Here is a 22,168-nt window from a genome sequence, read left to right as displayed (position 1 = left end):
TCCTTGAAGACTCACAATTTTTCTAGTGTAACTCCCTAGAATAACACTAGAATTTTCCAGGAGAAAATAATAACTCTCAACAAACTACAAATCCTGGGGTACCATAGAATGAAGGCAGAGGCATTAACTTGGTATGAAACTGATATTATTGTGCAGTATGGATACACTCTAGTTCAGATGCTTCATAAAGGTAAATATAGCCCTTCTGTATTCTTGTGCTAATATGATCTCCAGTCTTTTGCCCATAACACCAATATACATGGGCAATTTTTATGTTTTTTATGGGACTGGATTAAGAGAATACTCATCAAAATGTTTGCTGGTGGTTTCCCTCTTGCCATTCTGTAACTAAATACAAGTACACATTAGATGCCTGCAGCTTTGGAGTTCTTTCCTTGTGGTTCTCACTCAAATGTGGGATAAGTAGCTGAAGAAGAAAGAATGTCTTTAGAGAAATTCCTTTTGAAAGCCATTTCAATACTTTAGAGACTGCCTATCAAATCCTTCTCTGGGAAATCCTGCATAAAAAGTGATTGTTTTATGACATATCCACTGAGGAAATGGAAACCATCGTAAAGAGAGACCTACTTCATTAAGTAGAAAAAATCAGAGTGAGGAAAATGAATGATAATTAAAATTTAGTTCCTTACAAATATAAAGTTGTATTCATTTAAAAATTGCTTTCTCTGTAAAAGAATTCCTGCACAGTTGGCTGGGGTGGGAATTGGGCTGGCTCTTCCTGTGAAAATAATTCAGAATAACTTTCATGTCCTCAAGAAAGACTTGGGGTCTATTTCCATATTGTTTGATGTGCTGTTTAAATTTGGATAAGAGAAAGTGTTGCCTAATCAAAGCTACTGTAAAATATAAGCCGAAGAACAAATTCCCAGGAACTGATGAATACGTCTTAAGTAGTCACTGCTGTCAAAAGATATCTAATTTAAAGACTTTTGCTTTATTAATGGTTCATTCACAATTAAATTGCTTAAGAAGCTTTATTAGATTACAGGGTTGGCCTGGATTCTTTGGTCCGTCTCCAGTGAATGCAGTTATTTATCTTTCATATTAGGCATTCAGTGTTGCACATGCTAAATTTAAGGTTACTACAACTTCTTGTTTTCTCTTTTAAAAGAACATAGTCACCAATGCTTTGCATTTTGTGAAGAGCATGTGAGACCTTCAAAAAGCTTCATCTGAAGAAAGTGACAGCTGCTTATGAATGAGAGAGAAATGGCATCTATGCCAAGTGACTAAGGACCAATTCAAAGATTGCAGCTGGATGGCATGAAAAGCTGCTGGAAATTGGCATGATGGGGGCCAGTAGGTTTCAAAATGGCCTACCTCAGGGATGTACATGTTCACATGCTTCAGCTCATCTCATGATCAATCATATCCATAGTATCCAATGGCTTCAGCTGGGCACAGAAAGGCCTGGTAGGCCTACACTGCCTGCTTTATGGCACACTCTCATAGACTATCAACTCTATCATTATATCTAGAATTGCTGGGAAACAGAATGCCTTGAAATTTGGAATTGCCCCACATAAGCAAAATGTATTATAATTTTGTTTGGCAGGAATGGTACCCTGTGCTTAAGCACAGCCATATCACACAGGGCAAAAAAGCCCCATGGCACCCATTGAATCACATAGGGGGGCATCTAGTAGGGCTCTGTGGGTGAACTGGAGCAGCAGTGTGAAAGGATGTTGCCACCACCAACACAAACGCCTCCTGTGTTCCGCACTCACACGGCAATAGGGAGGCATTCGCTGCCAGCCAGGGCACCGAGATTGCTCTGATTAGCCACAGAGACTATACTAGACATCATCCATGCGATGAGGTCCCTAAGCACAATGGTTAATCTAGCACTGACAACAGTGGGCCTGTGGAATCTGCTGGGGTTTGGTTCCAGGACCATCCCCGGATACCAAAATCTGTGGATGCCCAAATCCCATTATATACAGTGTCATAGTAAAGTGTTGCACCTTATATAAAATGGAAAAATCACATTTTACTTTCTGGATTATTATTTGGTGGGGGGGGGGGGAGATATTTTCAAGCCATGGGTGATTGAATCTGTGGATACAGAATCCATGGATACAGAGAGCTGTTGTTGTTTATTCGTTCAGTCGCTTCCGGCTCTTTATGACCTCATGGACCAGCCCACACCAGAGCTTCCTGTCGGCCGTCGCCACCCTCAGCTCCTTCGAGGTCAAGCCACTCACTTCTAGGATAGCATCCAGAGCTGACTGTAATTAGCTATAATGTTGTGTGGAAAGGCCATGTCCTTTTGTAATTAGCTATAATGTTGTGTGGAAAGGCCATGTCCTTTTGTTCTCTATAAAGAAGCACTATGGAGAAGAAAAAATAATGTAAACTCTCACTTTTATGTTACATATTTCTCCATATCTTGAAGAATATGAACTCACCCAGACGCCAAAAGTGATCAGTTCATGCTAAACCCATTCTTTTACCACTTTTCCCTTCAGCTCTTTCTAGATAAATAAAAGTTCTGCCATTCCTTTGATTAAACAGATTGCCAGCTACTGGCTAGTGAAATATTTAGTCAATGTCTAGAAAATAACTGGAGATTCTCTGGCATCTTCCAAAGAGACAAATTAAACAGTTTGAGCAAGATGGCATTCCTCCTTCTACTTAAATGTTATTCCTTAAAAGAACAGACACGTGTCTGGGATACACAAAGGGAGTAATTTTTGAGCCAACACAGAATGAGACACAATGACCAGAAACAGAGAGAACTATGCAAAGACTATATGTGGGCTTTGGATGCATGTTGTGTTGAAGGAGGCACTTTCTGGTTTGAAACCAGACGTGGCAGTTGATTTGCTGCCTTATACCTGTAAGTGAACCAAGAGAACCAGTATGTTATAATGGTTTGGTTTGTTTTTTCCATATAATTTTAATGCAAATATATGAGGAATGGTGAAGGGTACAAGAATGGCTATAAAACGGGGGCATTTTTAACATCTTACATCATTTTCTTCTTCCATTGTTATCTAATACAGAAAAGGTTTCTATGATTTTAGAAAAGGAAAAGAAAAAAACATTTATTTTTTAATCTAAATCAGAAAGATAGAAAAACAGGTATACAGTGTTTTGAAACAAATGAGATAGAAAAGTTGAGCAGTAGAAATAGAAAGGCCGTACTAACACTTCCTACCCTATCTCTGCTGTTTTCATCATAATCAAAAAATCTATTCTTTTAGCAATAACACTTCTTATCTTTGGCAGATTAACTTTCCAGGATCCCTTGGATATAATTGGGGTTCCTGTTATTCTTATCACTAACTTCTCTATTGTTCTTTTCTTATTATACCTACAACCCTGCACTACTATTTTCCCCTTGATACTATAGAAAACCTAACATTTTCATTTTCTTTTCTTCTTTTAAATAGTCAATAAAAGGCTGCCATTCTTCTGCAAATTTGAATCTAGCCATTATAAAATCCTAGTCAGTTTGTCCATCTCTAACTATTACTGTATTAGATTTCTTCTTCAAATTTGGGATGATCTGGAGATTGTATAAACCTGATTAATTTCTCAATTTCTGCCAGATCCATCATTTTTGTTATCCATAAATCATGAGTGAGAATTTCTTCTTGTTTCTAGTAATCACAAATAATGAAAAGCTCTTCTCCTCTTGTTTCGCAAATGTAGTCCATTTATAATTAAAGAAAGTATCTTTAGGGTCCTAATTCTTGAGATAATAGATAATCATCCAATTCTTCTTCATCATGTGGAGTACCCTGTTGCTGTTGTTGAACATCTTCCTTATCCAGGATCTATTGATGTTCCCATCACTTCTTGCCTTCTTAGGTGTTCTCTTTCTCCTTGGTCTTATAATATTTATTCTGAATCTAAGTCTTTTTTGTATTTCTCATTTAAAAAAATCCTGTGCCTTAATGACTGATGTTAGCCAATATCTTTGTCCTTTGTAAGATACCATCACTCCTTCTGGGTTTTCCTATCTGAATCTGTAGCCTTTATTCTTAAGTTCATCTGCCAGGAAAAAGTAATCTCTTTTTTTTTATTGTCTGAGGTGGAAGTTCTCTTAATACTTCAATCCTGGTACTTTGGCATGAGCTTGCAAAACTTGGTCTCATACTTTCTTTCTTGCAAACAACACAAACCTATCTCTTGGAAATTTATTCCTTATTTCATGTTGAGATTGGACCTTAAAGGTCTTGTTGATTAGAGTCTCGACCACTTGCTTTGGTCTACCATGGATTCCAGCCACTACTTTGGTTACTGCCATATCAAGTTACTGTACAGATTCCGGTATTCCTCTCAACTTCAAAGAGTATTCTCTTTGCAAATATTCAAATCTTTAGTTGAGCTGGGTCTCTTTGGAAATTCATTAGCATCTTCTTTTGTGCCTCTTCAATTACATTTATTTTCTGTTTTTGCTGTTCCTGTGTCTGCCATCTGTTGCATATCTTTCTTCGTCTCTTGTTGAATTTTATGTAAATAATATTCACCTTGTGTAATTCTTTTGTCAATCCTTACCTTCACATTTTTAATTCCATCTGTAATGCTTCTTAATTGGGTCAAGATTTCCCTCATTTTATCTTCTTGTGAAAAAGTTCCTCTCCTGAGCGCTTCTTTCTGATCTTTCAATATTTGCCTTGTTGACATTGCAGTCATTTCTATAATCAAGTTGAACTTTTTATTTAAAAAAACAAACCAGATAATTTTTGAAGATTTGTCCTAGTGTTTCCTTCGGCCACATTCACTTTTAGTATGCAGTTGCTTACAGACCTTTTGTTGTTTTCCTGTTTTCTGTATTTCAAACTTTTTGGTTTTCTCTGTAATTTTCTCTATGGTTTTATCTCTATGGTTCATCTCTATGGTTACTTCCTGTCTTATTTCTTGTTTGGAATCAGTCCAGAGGCTCCTTGCAGTCCCAGAATGTTATGGCTGTTGGATTCTTAGCTATGTTAAACAATTTTAAATCCCATGGTTCTTATAGCATGATCTTAAATTATTTAAATTTCAACCTGTGCAGTTGGTCTCACCAGATAGTTTCATCCGGCAGACTTAGAACACTCTTGAAGAATAGTTTCACTAATTGGGTATTTAACATCCTTTTTAATCATTACAATTTCTAACAGAGGAAAAAAGAATACAATTTGCCTTGCAGAGATTTTTTGTCTGCAACATTGGTAAGTGTAAAGCAGATTTAAGGGCATCTTTTAGTTTTTGGGTTTTTTTTTCAGACCTTGTGTAATAGTATTTTAAGAAGTGAACCAGAGTGGCTTCTGTCTGCATCTGCTTGAATGATCATCCTGTGTCATGATTCCACCGACCTCTCCCGCTCCCACCAGGAACACGTATTTTCCATAGCATCTTTCTATATGTACTATTCATTATTTGGACACTCATAACATTTATGAGGATCTCAGTACTGCATTTACTAGACCTGGTCTGCACTGATTGAACACACATATGTGTAAAAATCGTTTGTAACATGTTTAGTTCATCTCAGCTCACTCTTTCCTTAGGACTGATTCTCCTAGATGCTCACAGCCTGTCAAGGATTCATCATCTCAGTCTTTGGGATTTGGGTAATGGGAAGGGAGGGCAAGAACAGGGACAGATTACAACATATTACTGAGCGGCATTCCATGGACGCCGATATTAAAAAACAAGGGAGTTAAGGATGGATGGGAGTTTTTCAAAAGTGAAATGCTCAAGGCGCAAATGCAAACAGTGCCAACAAAGAAGAAAAATAAGACAAGTGCAAAGAAGCCAGAATGGATGTCCAAAGAACTTCTAACTGAGCTAAAGCTCAAAAGTGAAATGCACAAGAAGTGGAAAAGGGGAGAAATCACCAAAGAAGAATTCAAACGTATAGCCAACACCTGTAGGGAAAAGGTTCGCAAGGCTAAAGCGCAAAATGAGCTCAGGCTTGCCAGGGACATAAAAAACAACAAAAAAGGCTTTTTTGCTTACGTTGGTAGAAAAAGGAAGAAAAAGGAGGCGATAGGGCCATTGCAAGGAGAAGATGGGGTGATGGCGACAGGGGACAGGGAAAAGGCAGAACTACTTAATGCCTTCTTTGCCTCGGTCTTCTCAGAAAAAGAAAGCCATCTTCAACCTCAGCAACACGGAATGGACGAAGGATTGGGGGAAATCCAACCCCAAATAGGGAAACAAGTTGTCCAGCAAGATTGGAGGAGGGCGAATGTGGTCCCTATCTTCAAGAAGGGAAAAAAGAACGACCCAAACAATTACCGTCCAGTCAGCCTCACATCAATACCAGGCAAAATTCTGGAAAAGATCATTAAGGAAGTGGTCTGCGAACACTTAGAAACAAATGCGGTCATTGCTAATAGTCAACACGGATTTACCAAAAACAAGTCATGCCAGACTAATCTGATCTCTTTTTTCGATAGAGTTACGAGTTGGGTCGATACAGGGAATGCTGTGGATGTAGCGTACCTGGATTTCAGTAAGGCCTTCGACAAAGTCCCCCACGACCTTCTGGCAAACAAACTAGTAAAATGTGGGCTAGACAAAACTACGGTTAGGTGGATCTGTAATTGGCTAAGCGAACGAACCCAAAGGGTGCTCACCAATGCGTCGTCTTCATCATGGAAAGAAGTGACAAGTGGAGTGCCGCAGGGCTCCGTCCTGGGCCCAGTTCTGTTCAACATCTTTATTAACGACTTAGACGAAGGGTTAGAAGGCACGATCATCAAGTTTGCAGACGACACAAAACTGGGAGGGATAGCTAACACTCCAGAAGACAGGAGCAGAATTCAAAACGATCTTGACAGACTAGAGAGATGGGCCAAAACTAACAAAATGAAGTTCAACAGGGACAAATGCAAGATACTTCACTTCGGCAGAAAAAATGGAAATCAAAGATACAGAATGGGGGACGCCTGGCTTGACAGCAGTGTGTGCGAAAAAGACCTTGGAGTCCTCGTGGACAACAAGTTAAACATGAGCCAACAATGTGATGCGGCTGCTAAAAAAGCCATGGGATTCTGGCCTGCATCAATAGGGGAATAGTGTCTAGATCCAGGGAAGTTATGCTCCCCCTCTATTCTGCCTTGGTCAGACCACACCTGGAATACTGTGTCCAATTTTGGGCACCACAGTTGAAGGGAGATGTTGACAAGCTGGAAAGCGTCCAGAGGAGGGCGACTAAAATGATTAAGGGTCTGGAGAACAAGCCCTATGAGGAGCGGCTTAAAGAGCTGGGCATGTTTAGCCTGCAGAAGAGAAGGCTGAGAGGAGACATGATAGCCATGTACAAATACGTGAAGGGAAGTCAAAGGGAGGAGGGAGCAAGGTTGTTTTCTGCTGCCCTGCAGACTAGGACACGGAACAATGGCTTCAAACTACAGGAAAGGAGATTCCACCTGAACATCAGGAAGAACTTCCTCACTGTGAGAGCTGTTCGACAGTGGAACTCTCTCCCCGGGGCCATGGTGGAGGCTCCTTCCTTGGAGGCTTTTAAGCAGAGGCTGGATGGCCATCTGTCGGGGGTGCTTTGAATGTGATTTCCTGCTTCTTAGCAGGGGGTTGGACTAGATGGCCCATGTGGTCTCTTCCAACTCTACTATTCTATGATTCTATGATTCTATGATTCTATAAGGACAAGAAAAAAAATCCACCTACAGAAACAAAGTGAACAACTTATGGCAACTTTATGAATTACAAGAGGAGTTCTTTTTTGTGGTCATAGCAGTCTCTCTCATGAGTGAGAGGTAAAAAAATAATCCTCCTATGTCCCAATTGCAGCAAATCTGATCTGCACCTCAGCTGTTGCTGTGTACCTTCAAGTCATTTCAGACTTATCTCAACCGTAATGCAAACCTATCATAGAGTTTTGTCAGCAAGATTTGTTCAGATGGGGTCTTCACCTGCCACTGATGCTGAAATGTGTGAGTTGTCAATGTCATCCAGTGGGCTTCCATGGCTGAACTGGGATGCAAACTCAGGCCTTCGGTCATAGTCCAATGCTTAAACCACCACACAACAGACAATATAGTGATATTTATTCATAATCCTTCAAAGAATATACCAAAGATTCCAGAAATAATTAAGGAATTTGGAAAAGTCATGGTCTTATCTATAAACAGAGAAAAGACATGTATGACATATAACATGAGCAAGAAGAATCAGGAAACAGTCACAAGAGGTAAAAATAGATACAGTAAAGAAAAGAAAATACTTGGGAATTTATTTGGCAAACAACAGTTCGGACTCTTTCAAAAACAATTATGAAAAATGTGGAAAGAGATACAAAAAGACTTATAAAGATGGTACAAACTAGAGTTATCTTTATTGGACAGAATATTGACAATCAAAATGAACATACTATAGGTAGTATATTTATTCCAAACATTACGGATTGTGTCTACAGAATATGTTGTAGTCCAGGCAGCGAGAGCACTGAAAACTGACACAGAGACCAATAATCTTTTAATATCTTTATTAAAGCAAATAATAATCCAAAAATGAAATGGTGGAAAAGTTGAGCAAACAATAGCCTTTTAAGAAAAGGTGTAAGATAGTCCAGAAATGTCAAGGAATATGTCCAGTATTAGAGTCCAATGTCCGGGAACCGAAACACACTCAAACTGATGATAGCCTTTGAGTGGGGAATTAAGTCAGCAAGCTAGGCACATGATCAAGGTCCAAATGTTCAAGAATAGTTCTTAGAAGCAAGGCAGAAACATGAGATAATGGAAATAAATCTTGGTTCATGAAAAGACAGGAAAGTAGACTTAAATCCGACGACACTCAACTCCTTCTGTGCTTGGAGCCTGGAGCAACGTCAATACCAGACAATTTCACGTTATGTCTGGAGGCTCTGTCGAACTGGCTACGAGCTAGTAGACTGAAGGTGAAGCCAGCGAAGACTGAGATTCTCTGGCATGGCCGCTCGACTGGTCTGACCCACTTGCTACCCACCTTCAATGGTGCTGCCCTATCTCCTTCGCCTACTGTTAAGAGCCTGGGTGTCGCTTTAGATTCGCAGCTGACAATGGAAGCTCAAGTCGCTGCTGCCAGCAAACAGGCCTTTTTCCACCTATGACAAGCGAGGCAACTGGCACCCTATCTATCTGATGAGGCTCTGGCAACAGTCATCCATGCCACGGTCACATCTAGGCTGGACTATTGCAACGCCCTGTATGTTGGCTTTCCGATGTCCACGACCCGAAAGCTCCGTATTGTTCAGAATGCGGCAGCCAGGCTACTCACAAGAACACGCATGAAATGCCACATAACACCAGTGCTGCAGCATCTGCATTGGCTTCCAACTGATTACCGTGGTCTATATAAGATGCTAGTTCTGACCTTTAAAACTCTTTACTGCCAGGGCCCATCGTACCTTAGGGACCGTCTCTCCTTCTCCCATCATCGGAGGTCGCAACGACCATCCCAACGAGACTTACTTTATGTACCGGGTCCTAGAGAAGTGCACTTGGAAAGGACCAGATGCAGAGCTTTTTCTATTTCTGCCCCTGCCTTATGGAATGCCTTGCCACCCTATATGAGAGCCATGCGTGAGTTAGGGGCTTTTACCCTAGCACTCAAGACCTGGCTCTTTACTAGAGCTTTTAATCTATGTTAATTTTATCAATATTTGTATGTATGTATTTTTATCCTTTACAATTTTATCTTGTAAATCGCCTAGAGCATAGAAACTTTTATTGAAGTGCAGAGTCTCCCCGCAAAAAAGGGGGCCTTCCTCCCCAAAGTTCCCAAGGGAAAGGCTTCTAGAGAGAGTCTCCATGCTCAGCCAAGCGGGCACTTCTCCTCCGTGCTTGTTTCTCAGATCTCTGCTTATTTAGATACTCTCTCCGGTTGAAGGACACAGACTCCGGTGAGCTAGAGACATCTGGCAAGGGAGTAGAGTTATCCACAACACTCTCCCTTTCAATTAGAGCTGGCTGTGTATCGTCAACAAGTGGCAGCTGCAAATTCATCGGGTCTTGCTGAGTTGGAGAAATATCAACATATTCTTCATCCTGGTCAAAGGCAAACCCAGGGTCAGGTACAGGGGCCAAAGGTAGCTGGGATATAACAGAATAGCTTTTTCAAGTTTGGAATAAAGAACTGACAAAATTCATTTGGAAAAACAAAAACCTAGAATTTGCAAGACTAAAGAGAAAGAGGTGGAATGGCATTATCTAATTTGGGACTATATTATGAGGCAGCAGCCTGGATTTGAATAAAATAATGGATTTTTTAAATAAAAATACTACTTTATCTAGAAGGATTGGACTTAAAATATGAATATTTTAATCTATGATAAAATGAAAGTAGATTCCAATTTTAAGAAACATAAGATAAGAAATTCACTACTCAGAGTTTGAAATGAATATAAGAAAGTCATCTACAGAGAAATACCTGAGTAAACTAAACCACAAGAGGCATCTCCACAATTAAGAACAGCTGGGAGAAAACATTTGGCTTACAAACAATTATTAGAAAAAGGAACAGTAAAATTACAAGAGTTACAAAAAGAAGATTCAACTACAACAGAGATGGCGATTAGATAATAAAAAGGGAATACAAGAGCTGAAGAATCAATGAAATTTATTATTGCAGATAAAAACCAAAGAAATCAGGAAAATATATAAATTACAATGGACAAACAGGAAAAGGAACCCATGATTCAATTGACAAAAAATATAGAATGAGCAATAAACCTAGAAGAATGGGAACAAGTCTGGAAGAAAAAAATCCAATTTACAAGATGTTATACCATAAAAGAGAACTTTTACAAAATGATTTATAGATGGTATATAACCCCCCAAAAACTCACAAAAATATATAAAAGTTCGGACTTGTGTCGCAAGTGTAAACAGAAGAAAGGAACCTTTTACCAGATATGGTGGGCCTGTCCAAAGATTAAAGATTCCTATATAAAAATGCATAATGAAATGGAAATAACATTGAAATGAGAATCTTTTTATTAGGATTATTAGATAAGCAGATACCAAGGCACCAAAAAAAGAATCTTTTTCTACATGATAACAGCAGCAAAAATTGAATATGCAAAATTGTGGAAACAACAAGTTACACCAATGACAAAAGTCTTAGAAATTGTGGAGATGGACTAACTTTAACCCTATAGCAAATTAATCTGCAGAATCTACTGCTCAGAAAGACATTGTGTTGTGAATGAGTCTTCTGAGGCTGTGAGTAATAGTGGTGGGATCAGGAGAGGAAGGAAGAACCCTCGCGAGGAGGGCTCGCTGGAAGATTTATACAGGAAGAGAATCAGGGAGATTGATGAGGAGTCTTCCGAGGAAGATTCATGTGAGGATTTGGGAGGGGATCTTGAGGTGGAAATGGATGCTGAGGAACTAGTGGTGATGGAGGAAGTTGGCATAGATTGGGCACGGGCTCTGGAGGATCTTGGGGAGGAATCTGGGTCCATGGATTCTGTAGATGCTGGAGAGGTTTGGGTATCTTCAGAAGCAGATCCCACATGGTCTGCCTGGAGGAATGAGGGTAGTTCCACAGGTGTGGACAGAGTTGGGTGTGGACAGGATGATCTTGATTCTGATGAGGAGTTTGGGATGCCTGATCCAAGGGTGTTGGCTGTTTGGAGCTCAGATTCTGATGAGGAGTTTGGGACACCTGATCCTAGGGCGTTAGAGGTTTGGATGCCCAAGGAAACCTAAATAAATTGGGGATGTTTGGTCACTATGCTTTGAGTGTGGCAAGGTGTTGCTGGGTGCCATTGGGTTTCCTGTACGTGATTCTGAAGACTGGCTTGGGACAATATAAGAAGAAAGATCAACGAGAAAGACAAATGGAATTTTTTAAAAGGGAAAAAACTAATTATTTTTGTTTTTCCTAAGCAAAAGACATTGTGAATGGAACTGCTTTTTTAAAAAATATATAATATTTATAACAATACCTTCCCCTTCCTTATTATTGGATGTACATTAGACTTATGGATTAGAGCTAACTTGCTAACAAAACTCTATAATCAAGGTGTTGGACTCCTGGAGACCAGAGTTCAAATCTCCACTCAGTCATGAAAACCTGCTGGTTATTTTGGATAAATCACATTCTCTTACCCTCAGATGAAGCTAATGGCAAACTCTCTTTGCATAAATCCTGCCAAGAAAACCTTATGATAGTGTTTCCTTAATATCACCATAATATGGAAACAACTTGAAGGCACACAAGAACTAATGAAGCAAACACTACAGAACCTCTCAAAGGTTTATGTGATTCCTCCCTCAAAAGGAAAGAAGTCCCATTAAATGCTGCCTTTAGAACTTATCAGCCCTTGGAGATGTCGAGGACACAATAGGCATGCCTTACAATAAATGCTCCTTTATCTTGTGCCATTTTTCGATTTAAAACTTTTAACTGAATTCTCTCCTCACATAGGGGAGCATTTTCCTGGCAAGTATAATATAACTAATCCTAAGAGTTTGATTGTATCCACCCCCTAAAGACCACTTCCCCATGTTCAGCTATTTTACCATAGAGCACATTTATTATTTCAACCAAAACCCTTAGTAAAATGCTAAACAATTAAAAAAAACCCATCTCCACCAGGTTTGGATGCTCAATGAGGACTTTTTCTTTTTCCCATACTGATACCTATTTGTATATTCCCTCTCTATTTCTGCACAGCTTCTGCAGGGATGCTAACAGCCTCTCTTTTCAAGCTCTCTTTCCTATGAAGACACTCCCAAAAAATGAGTGAGGCCCTGTGGACTCATGAACTCCAGCTATGTTCATGGTTGATCCCAGCTTCCCTGGTCTGTCATTAAACAATGCAGGAAACGCTTCCTGGCTGTGCCTCAGTTCATCAGACAGACAGCCTGTTCAACAGGAGCAAGAATACCCATGGCTTTAAACTCTACCCTGCGCTGATGTGAAAGCTCATTCCCTTCTCATCCTTCATTGTCTTTCCTGGGAGGGAAGTCAAAAATTGTTTAAAGCATAACCAATGCTAAGGCTGTAGAGCACCTTGTGGAATACCTCTCTTAAAACCAAAACTATTCATCTGGCTGAACAGACCTTTATTAAAAAGCATGGGGCATGTAAAATAACAGATGCTGTTGTGGAAAGTGGTTTGAATTGAAGAGGGGAGAAGGGGAAATAGAGCTTGATTTTTCAGGATAAACAAGCCTAAAACGTCTCTTTCCATTTTTGTTCAGAGTTCTTATACCATCCTGTGTCATGATTCCACCCACCTTCCCCTCTCCCGCTCTCACCAGGAGCACATATTCTCCATATCCAGCTTTCCATATGTACTATACATTGTCTGGACACTCATAACATTCATGAAGATCTCAGTACTGCATTTACTAGACCTGGCCTGCACTGATTGAACACAAGTATGTGTAAACGTTGCTTGTAACATGTTTAGCTCACCTTAGGTCACTTTTTCCTTAGGCCTGATTCTCCTAGATCAGTGGATCTCAATCTGTGATACTAATCCCAGAAATCCTAACAGCTGGTAAACTGGCTGGGATTCTGGGAGTTGTAGGCCAAAACACAAGGGGACCCACAGGTTGGGAATCACTGTCCTAGATGCTCACAGCCTGTCATGGATTCATCATCTCAATCTTTGGGATTTGGATAATGGGAAGGGAGGGCAAGACCAGGGACAGATTACAACATAAGGACAAGGAAAAAAAATCCACATACAGAAACAAAGTGAACTGACAATTCAAGTTTACTTCAACATTGATGATAGGACAATATGCCCCTTAAATTATTTCCTGTTTTTTCCCCGTTGACTTTAACTTATGAATTACAAGAGGAGTAAGACTTCAACTTATGAATTACAATAGCAGTCCCACTCTCATGGGTGAGGGGTGGAAAAATAATCCTCCTGTGTCCCAGTTGCCAACAAATTTGATCTGCACCTCAGTTGTTGCTATGTACCTTCAAGTCATTTCAGACTTATCTCAACCCTAAGGCAAATCTATCACAGAGTTTTGTCAGCAAGATTAGTTCAGATGGGGCCTTTGCTTGCCATTGAAGCTGAGAAAATGTGAGTTGCCAATGTCACCCAGTGGATTTCTATGGCTGAACTGGGATGCAAACCCAGGCCTCCAGTCACAGTCCAATGCTCAAACCACTACACTCTACTGTAGATTTGGGAGAGCATTTTAGTTCGTAGTGATCATGTCAGAAAGTTACAGCAGTTTCTGTGCTGTAACTCTAAGAATCTAAGTTATGAATCCAAAACTGAAATACAGAATGGCAACTTAAATGGGTGGAAATGATGTTTCAAAGCAATCTATCTGACTCAACAAATTCCATCATTATCATACATAGGGGAATGAGCTAGAGTAGTGGTTCTCAACCTGTGGTCCCCAGGTGTTTTGGCTTACAACTCCCAGAAATCCCAGCCAGTTTATCAACTGTTAGGATTTTTGGGAATATTTGGGGACTCACAGGTTGATAACCACTGAACTAGAGGGTACAGAAGGATTGCTGATCATCAGCATCTGCTAATGTAGGAAGTTGCCTCATGATAATGACATAGCCAAACATAATGTTGCAGAGGAGAAAGCACCATTGTTATTGGATTAGAAATACATTCAGTATGCTTTGTTCTCTGTTACCTATTGACTTATGGCATCCCCATTATTTTCATAGGTTTTTCTTAAACAAGGAATACTCATAGGTGATTTTGTCAGTTCCTTCCTTGGAAATATATCCAATAGCACCTGGCATTCATTGACGGTCTTCCATCCAAAAACTAGCCAGAGTTGATCCTGCTTGGCTTCCAGGGTCAGGCAAAGCTAGTACCTTAGGATAGTTAGAACCTGCTCTGAATAGAAATGGCACAACACACTGCTTTGAAACCACAGGAAGAGATTTGTTCATTGCTTAATGCAGGGGTCTGTATTCAGCTACTCAAACTAAAACATTCCTCAGGACTATCACCTCATGCCCTACTCCGGTGCTGAAAAGAAGGAACATGTGATAAGTGGTGAAGTAATATTACTTGGGTTATTTTTTTTGGAAAGTAATGGAACAAGTGGTATCACTGTTCTCACCACCACCACCACCACCATAGTTCCTAAAATATTTGGGAGAGGGTCATTTATTTATTTATTTGAGGTCACTCTTATGTTTTAAGTGATTTTTAAAAATATAATATCAATAAATGAAGTAATTCACTTATCATGAGCAACAACTCTAATAACCAAAAACAGGTTTAAGAAGTAATGTTCTGCGCTGTGTTGAATATCTTATAAAATTGTGTGGCTCTTTCTGTAAATATTTGTATTCAAAGTATTAATCTCAGTACAAATTGTTAATAAGTAATTTCTTCTTTTTTTTCTAAGCACACAATTCTAAATATACAGTAGAGTCTCACTTATCCAAGCTAAACAGGCTGGCAGAAGCTTGGATAAGCTAATATCTTGGATAATAAGGAGGGATTAAGGAAAAGCCTATTAAACATCCAATTAGGTTATGATTTTACAAATTAAGCACCAAAATATCATGTTACACAACAAATTTGACAGAAAAAGTAGTTCAATACGCAGTAATGTTATGTTGTAATTACTGTATTTACGAATTTAGCACCAAAATATCATGATATATTGAAAACATTGCCTACAAAAATGGCTTGGATAATCCAGAAACTTGGATAAGCGAGGCTTGGATAAGTGAGACTCTACTGTATTTGTAAGGGAGCAAGTGTCACTGAACACTGTGGGACATGCTTCTGATGTCTACACAAAGCAAGACCAATGAAAGCAAAATTCTTGAATACATTTTATGAAATAGTATGTGAGTGAACAATGTATGCTGTCCTACATTACTCTTCTTATGTCTATGTATTGTAACATCCATATCCTTTCTTTGATCAGGTCCATGGAAGAAATTTGTTGTCTATTGATTATGACCGAAACATTCGGACAGAAAAAATATATGATGACCACCGGAAGTTTACGCTGCGTATTATTTATGATCAACTGGGACGCCCTTTTCTCTGGCTACCCAGCAGTGGGCTTGCTGCTGTGAATGTGTCTTATTTTGCCAGTGGACGACTGGCTGGACTTCAGCGCGGCGCCATGAGTGAAAAAACAGATATTGACAAACAAGGCAGGATTATTTCCCGTATGTTTGCAGATGGAAAAGTATGGAGTTATACGTATCTGGAAAAAGTAAGCAATTTTCCATATGAGATAATAGCATCACACATACTGAAGTCTGTACATTCTGCAATTTGCTTAGACATGCCCATGCATTTAAATGAAAAACAATTAATATTCTATTAACTAGAATCATTTAATTTCTAATTGCAAACACCTGTGCATGTTTAGCCACACACAAAAACACAATAAAGCTTACTTCCTAGTAAAATTGATTAGCATTACAGAAATCATAGAAACTTTAGCATCTTTGACCTGCAACAATGCAGAACATATCACTGAACAGTTATGTAAGCTGAATTGGAATCAGTAATAAAGTACAGGCAATTCCTGAGTTATGAACAAGGTCTGTAGGTTTGTTCTTAAGTTAAATTTGTATGTAAGTGGAAACAGGTATGTTTTTAAAGTGTAACTCTAGACAGACAGACAGATAGATAGATAGATGATAGATAGATAGATAGATAGATAGATAGATAGATAGATAGATAGATAGATAGATAGATGATAGATAGTTCGGGTCCAGCCTATCTTTGTGACCGTATCTCTCCCTATGAACCAGCGTGTTCATGCTGGGGAGGTGTGTTCTGCTGGGGAGGCCCTCCCTCCTCCCACCACCATTCTAGCTCTGGAACACCCTCCCCAGGGAACTCAGACAAGCCCCTACACTACAACACTGTAGTTAAAAACTTGGTTTTTCCAGCAGGCATTTGATAATGTTTAGACAGTAACCAGAACTGATTGCCTATCACTTAGCACTTTATATCTACATTCTGTGCATTCAGTTGGGCTGCAATATTGATTACATGGATCTTTTAACTGATTCTATTTTAATAGCAGTTGTTTTATCCAATTTATATACCTGGTTAATATAATGTTATTGTTCAATATTATTCAATATGTTGTCGAAGGCTTTCATGGCCGGGATCACAGGGTTGTTGTATGTCTTTCAGGCTGTGTGGCCATGTTCCAGAAGCATTCTCTCCTGACGTTTCGACCACATCTATGGCAGGCATCCTCAGAGGTTGTGAGGTATGGATAAACTAAGTAAGGGAAGGAAAGAATATATATATCTGTGTAGAGTCCGGGGTGTGGCAAGAGTCGTTTGTCACTGGGAGCCAGCATTAATGTTTCAGTTAATCACCCTAATTAGCACTGGAGATGTTTTTGTCTCTTGCCTGGGGACATCCTTTGTCAGTCAAGCCCTCAGAGTTTTGGTTCCCATCTACTGTTTTGATTTTGGAGTTTTGTAATACTGGTAGCCAGATTTTGTTCATTTTCATGGTTTCTTCCTTTCTGTTGAAACCAACAGAAACCAAAACTCTGAGGGCTTGACGGACAAAGGATGCCCCCAGGCAAGAGACAAAAACATCTCCAATGCTAATTAGGGTGATTAACTGAAACATTAATGCTGGCTCCCAGTGACAAAGGACTCTTGCCACACTCTACACAGATATATATATTCATTCCTTCCCTTACTTAGTTTATCCATACCTCACAACCTCTGAGGATGCCTGCCATAGATGTGGGCGAAACGTCAGGAGAGAATGCTTCTGGAACATGGCCACACAGCCCGAAAGACATACAACAACCCAATGTTATTGTTGTTTGCAACTTGATGTATTTCATTTTATGTATTATGTATTTTATGTATGGCATCTTTGTGTGCTATTTTGTAAGTCGCCCCGAGTCCCTATGGGAGATGGTGGTGGGGTATTTAAAAAGTATTATTATTATTATTATTATTATTATTATTATTATTATTATTATTAATATTATAGATAGAGCTTTGGACTGCATAGGGAAGGGTTAACACCCCTGTGGCTTTTGTTTTACTATCTGTGCCCCAGTTCAGAAGATTTCACCTCATTTTCTGACCCTGTGATAATTGGATTTTGAACAATTTGGCTTGTTGTAGAGATAAGGATTGGTGATAAAACTCCTTTTCCCCATGATAAATCTTCCTGGAGTGAATTTCCATTCCTTGGGATAGATTTCTCCCACTTCCTGTTGTCTTACCTCCATTCTTAACTATGAGTCATTTGTAAATTGGATGTTTGTAACTTGGGGACTGCCTGTATTATCATTACATGAACTGATGATTCTGTAGTCTTAACTCAGTTGTCTTGGGGACCAGCCTCATTAATTCTAGTTGAATGTGGAAAAAGGCAACTGTTACAGCAGTCAACGGTCATTGAGAATACAAAGAATCCATTCTTAAAATGAATGTTTTTACCACAATCTGGTTTCGGTTGTAAATACATACTGATGTGGTAACAAGATGTATGATTAAATTTTGCCATGAAGTCACCTTATGATAAGAAAATGGTACTTTTTTACTTATTATCACAGACCAAAATAGATGGAATAGCAGTAGATAGCTCATCTCTGGGCCTTACATAACTATTTTCTTGGTGATGCTTATTTAACTTTTCAGGAGGCCATCTAAAATAGGTTTACTAATGCTATTGTTCTCTAAATACTGTTATTATTAAAGTGTCTAGAAGGGAGGAGGGAATTCCCAGTGGAAATAGCATCATAATGAATCAACATTTCTTTTTTAAAATAAAAGAAAAATGAAAGAGAATTTGGCAAAACCTACTTAAGATTTTCATATTGATTTTATATTTGAAATTTTGGAGGGTTTTAAATTATTATTGAACATATTTATTAGCTATATGTCAACAACACTGGATGGAATTGTCAACCATGTTCATTTTTATCTTTATTTATGTGTTCTCAGACTGTAATTCTAAAACCTATTTGGCACATTTTTGACCGTGCAGCATCTAATTTATTTTCTTTATTTGTTTTGCAATAGTCTATGGTGCTACTACTTCAGAGTCAACGGCAGTACATCTTTGAATATGATTCTTCAGACCGCCTGAATGCTGTCACCATGCCAAGCATTGCGCGGCACAGTATGTCCACCCATACGTCGATTGGCTATATTCGAAATATTTATAACCCTCCTGAGAGTAATGCCTCAGTGATTTTTGATTACAGTGATGATGGAAGGATTTTGAAAACATCTTTTTTAGGAACTGGTCGGCAGGTTTTCTACAAATATGGAAAATTATCCAAGTTGTCAGAGATTGTATATGACAGTACAGCAGTGACTTTTGGATATGATGAAACCACTGGAGTTCTCAAAATGGTTAATCTACAGAGCGGTGGCTTTTCTTGCACCATCCGCTATCGTAAAATTGGTCCTCTGGTTGACAAACAGATTTACCGATTTTCCGAGGAAGGTATGGTCAATGCAAGGTTTGATTATACCTATCATGACAATAGTTTTCGAATTGCTAGCATCAAGCCTATAATAAGTGAAATACCTCTTCCAGTTGACCTTTATCGTTATGATGAAATCTCAGGCAAAGTAGAGCACTTTGGCAAATTTGGGGTAATTTATTATGATATAAATCAGATAATTACCACTGCTGTGATGACATTGAGCAAACACTTTGATACACATGGACGTATTAAAGAAGTTCAGTATGAAATGTTCCGCTCGCTCATGTATTGGATGACAGTGCAATATGACAGTATGGGAAGAGTAACTAAGAGAGAGTTGAAGCTTGGGCCTTACGCCAACACAACTAAATACACCTATGATTATGATGGTGATGGCCAGCTCCAGAGTGTGGCAGTTAATGACAGGCCAAACTGGCGTTACAGTTATGATCTCAATGGCAATCTGCATCTCCTGAATCCTGGAAACAGTGTCAGGCTGATGCCACTGCGCTATGATCTGAGAGACAGGATTACACGCCTGGGTGATGTGCAATATAAAATTGATGATGATGGATTTCTGTGCCAAAGAGGTTCTGATATATTTGAGTATAATTCCAAAGGCCTCTTAACAAGAGCATACAATAAAGCAAATGGATGGAGTATTCAGTTCCGTTATGATGGACTAGGAAGACGAGCTTCATTCAAAACCAACTTGGGACACCACCTTCAGTATTTTTATGCTGATCTTCACAACCCAACTAGGATAACTCATGTGTATAATCATTCCAATTCAGAAATTACCTCTCTCTATTATGATCTACAAGGCCATCTATTTGCAATGGAAAGCAGCAGTGGGGAAGAATATTATGTTGCCTCGGATAACACAGGTACACCATTGGCAGTGTTCAGCATCAATGGCCTAATGATCAAGCAATTACAATATACAGCATATGGGGAGATCTATCATGATACTAACCCAGATTTCCAAATAGTAATTGGATTTCATGGAGGACTGTATGATCCCTTAACAAAACTAGTCCACTTTACTCAAAGAGATTATGATGTTTTGGCTGGACGTTGGACCTCTCCCGACTACACAATGTGGAGAAATATTGGTAAGGAACCTGCTCCATTCAATCTGTATATGTTCAAGAGCAACAACCCACTCAGCAATGAACTGGATTTGAAGAACTATGTGACAGGTGAGAAATGATAGATACATTAGAGATTTAAGGAACATAGTGGAGAGATGTCAAGGCTGAGATTTTACATTTAGTATCCTATATGAATTTTAGTTTTTTAACTATGGAAGCTCATCTTCAGTCTAATTACAGGGATTACTTAGCTGTACAAGGGGGAGGGCTTTCATGATTTTGTGGTTACTGTCCAATTCCTGTGTTCTTGTAAAATTGGGTATGCAATCCTTTACCCTTTTCTGTGGGATTAAGGTGTGTTGAGATCGATTATATTTGTGCACACAAGATTGGATGAAAACTGGGCCATTATTTGCATGAGGGTTCATTTCTTAGCTGCCTGCTAGAAGAATCAGAAAAATCATAAACCAAAACTTCGTGATTAATAGAGTCTAATAGTTTTTTAGTAACACACTACAAGTAGGTATCTGATTAAACACTGTTGCTTCCCCCATTGCAGCCATTTAATTCAGTAAGGTTTTGTTATACCCTTGAGAGATTTTTTTATGCTATGCAAAAGTCAATTAAACAAACTCATGCCAACACCAAAAACTGAAGCCAGATTCCTCCCAAATAATCTAGTGCCCAATAAATCAAGTCAATATTAGCATCCTAAAATGGTTTAAAAATACGGTCAACTCTAGTAGGACCTAAAATGAAAGTCTAGCTTATGCAAGGAGGGCCTTAAAGTTTGAAATAACAAATTTAATCCAAAGGTAGTTGTCCTTAAAATAGATTGACTGAAATGAACAGTGCACAATTGAGTTGCTACCAGTTTAAATTCCATTAATTTTAGTATGTTTGACCTTAGTATAACTAATTTTGGATTTAATCCAGTTTTTCTCCTGTACCTATGGACAACTCCGTAGACATGTTTGAAGATAGTCGAGGTAATTTCCATTGGGCAGCTCATTGCACTGTAAGTTCAAGATATTGGTAAGCACTTTGTTGGTTAATCCCAAGTACACTTGTGTAACAATTTGTTAAATCAAGTATCAACAGTTAAAACCTATTGATTCAAGAGGTCTACTCTAGTCAGAACTAGCAAAGGATTTAAGACAGCAGGCAGCTATTCCGTCCACCCACCTTAACCCTAATTCTTCTCATAAAAAACAAAATGAAAGGAAGAAGATGGGGGGCCCGCAAGTGTTACAAGTGAAAAGCACCACAATCTAAGTGCCCCAAACTATTATGTGTTTCAAGCAGGAAATCTGTGCTTGAAAAATGAATCTGAAAGCATTTTCATAAGAAATTCTGTATTCTATATGTTTGGGAGGAAGTCCTAATTTCCGTTCCACTGGTACTCATTTTCTTCTTAGCAGAATCACTCAGTGCTGAACTAGTCACTAACTGTATTTTAAAAGAAAGGCAATTAAGGTCTATTCAACATGTACTTTCTCAGGATTAGATGTGCAGTATGCCATAATTAAAATCCCAGCATTTTTTAAAATGAGGAAGAACCCCTCCACCCCATGCAGCTACTATAATTTCAGAGGTAGTTAAAACAAGAAATAATATATTTCAGGAAAGTTGAAATGTAAATGATTATGTTTTAAGAGGGTGGGATTGTTGAATATGTATTGTATCTTAATATACTTCTTGGGT

General features: G+C 38.9%; 1 protein-coding gene across 18 annotated transcripts in view; it reads left to right on the top strand.

Moving 5' to 3' along the window:
- The window catches only part of tenm2 (teneurin transmembrane protein 2), a 1,150,537-nt gene that overhangs the window by 1,121,203 nt on the left and 7,166 nt on the right, over nucleotides 1–22,168 (top strand). For all 18 annotated transcript variants that reach the window (XM_062973910.1, XM_062973906.1, XM_062973905.1 and 15 more), the window contains 2 exons: nucleotides 15,855–16,151; nucleotides 18,958–20,572. In XM_062973910.1, coding sequence (XP_062829980.1) covers nucleotides 15,855–16,151; nucleotides 18,958–20,572 — 1,912 coding nt within the window. The remainder of the gene's footprint in view (nucleotides 1–15,854; nucleotides 16,152–18,957; nucleotides 20,573–22,168) is intronic.

The sequence above is a fragment of the Anolis carolinensis genome, chromosome 2 (assembly GCF_035594765.1).
Source record: "Anolis carolinensis isolate JA03-04 chromosome 2, rAnoCar3.1.pri, whole genome shotgun sequence".
Taxonomy (NCBI): Eukaryota; Metazoa; Chordata; class Lepidosauria; order Squamata; family Dactyloidae; genus Anolis; species Anolis carolinensis.
Note: the sequence above shows the minus strand (reverse complement) of the source record. Positions and strands in the feature narration are given on the sequence as shown.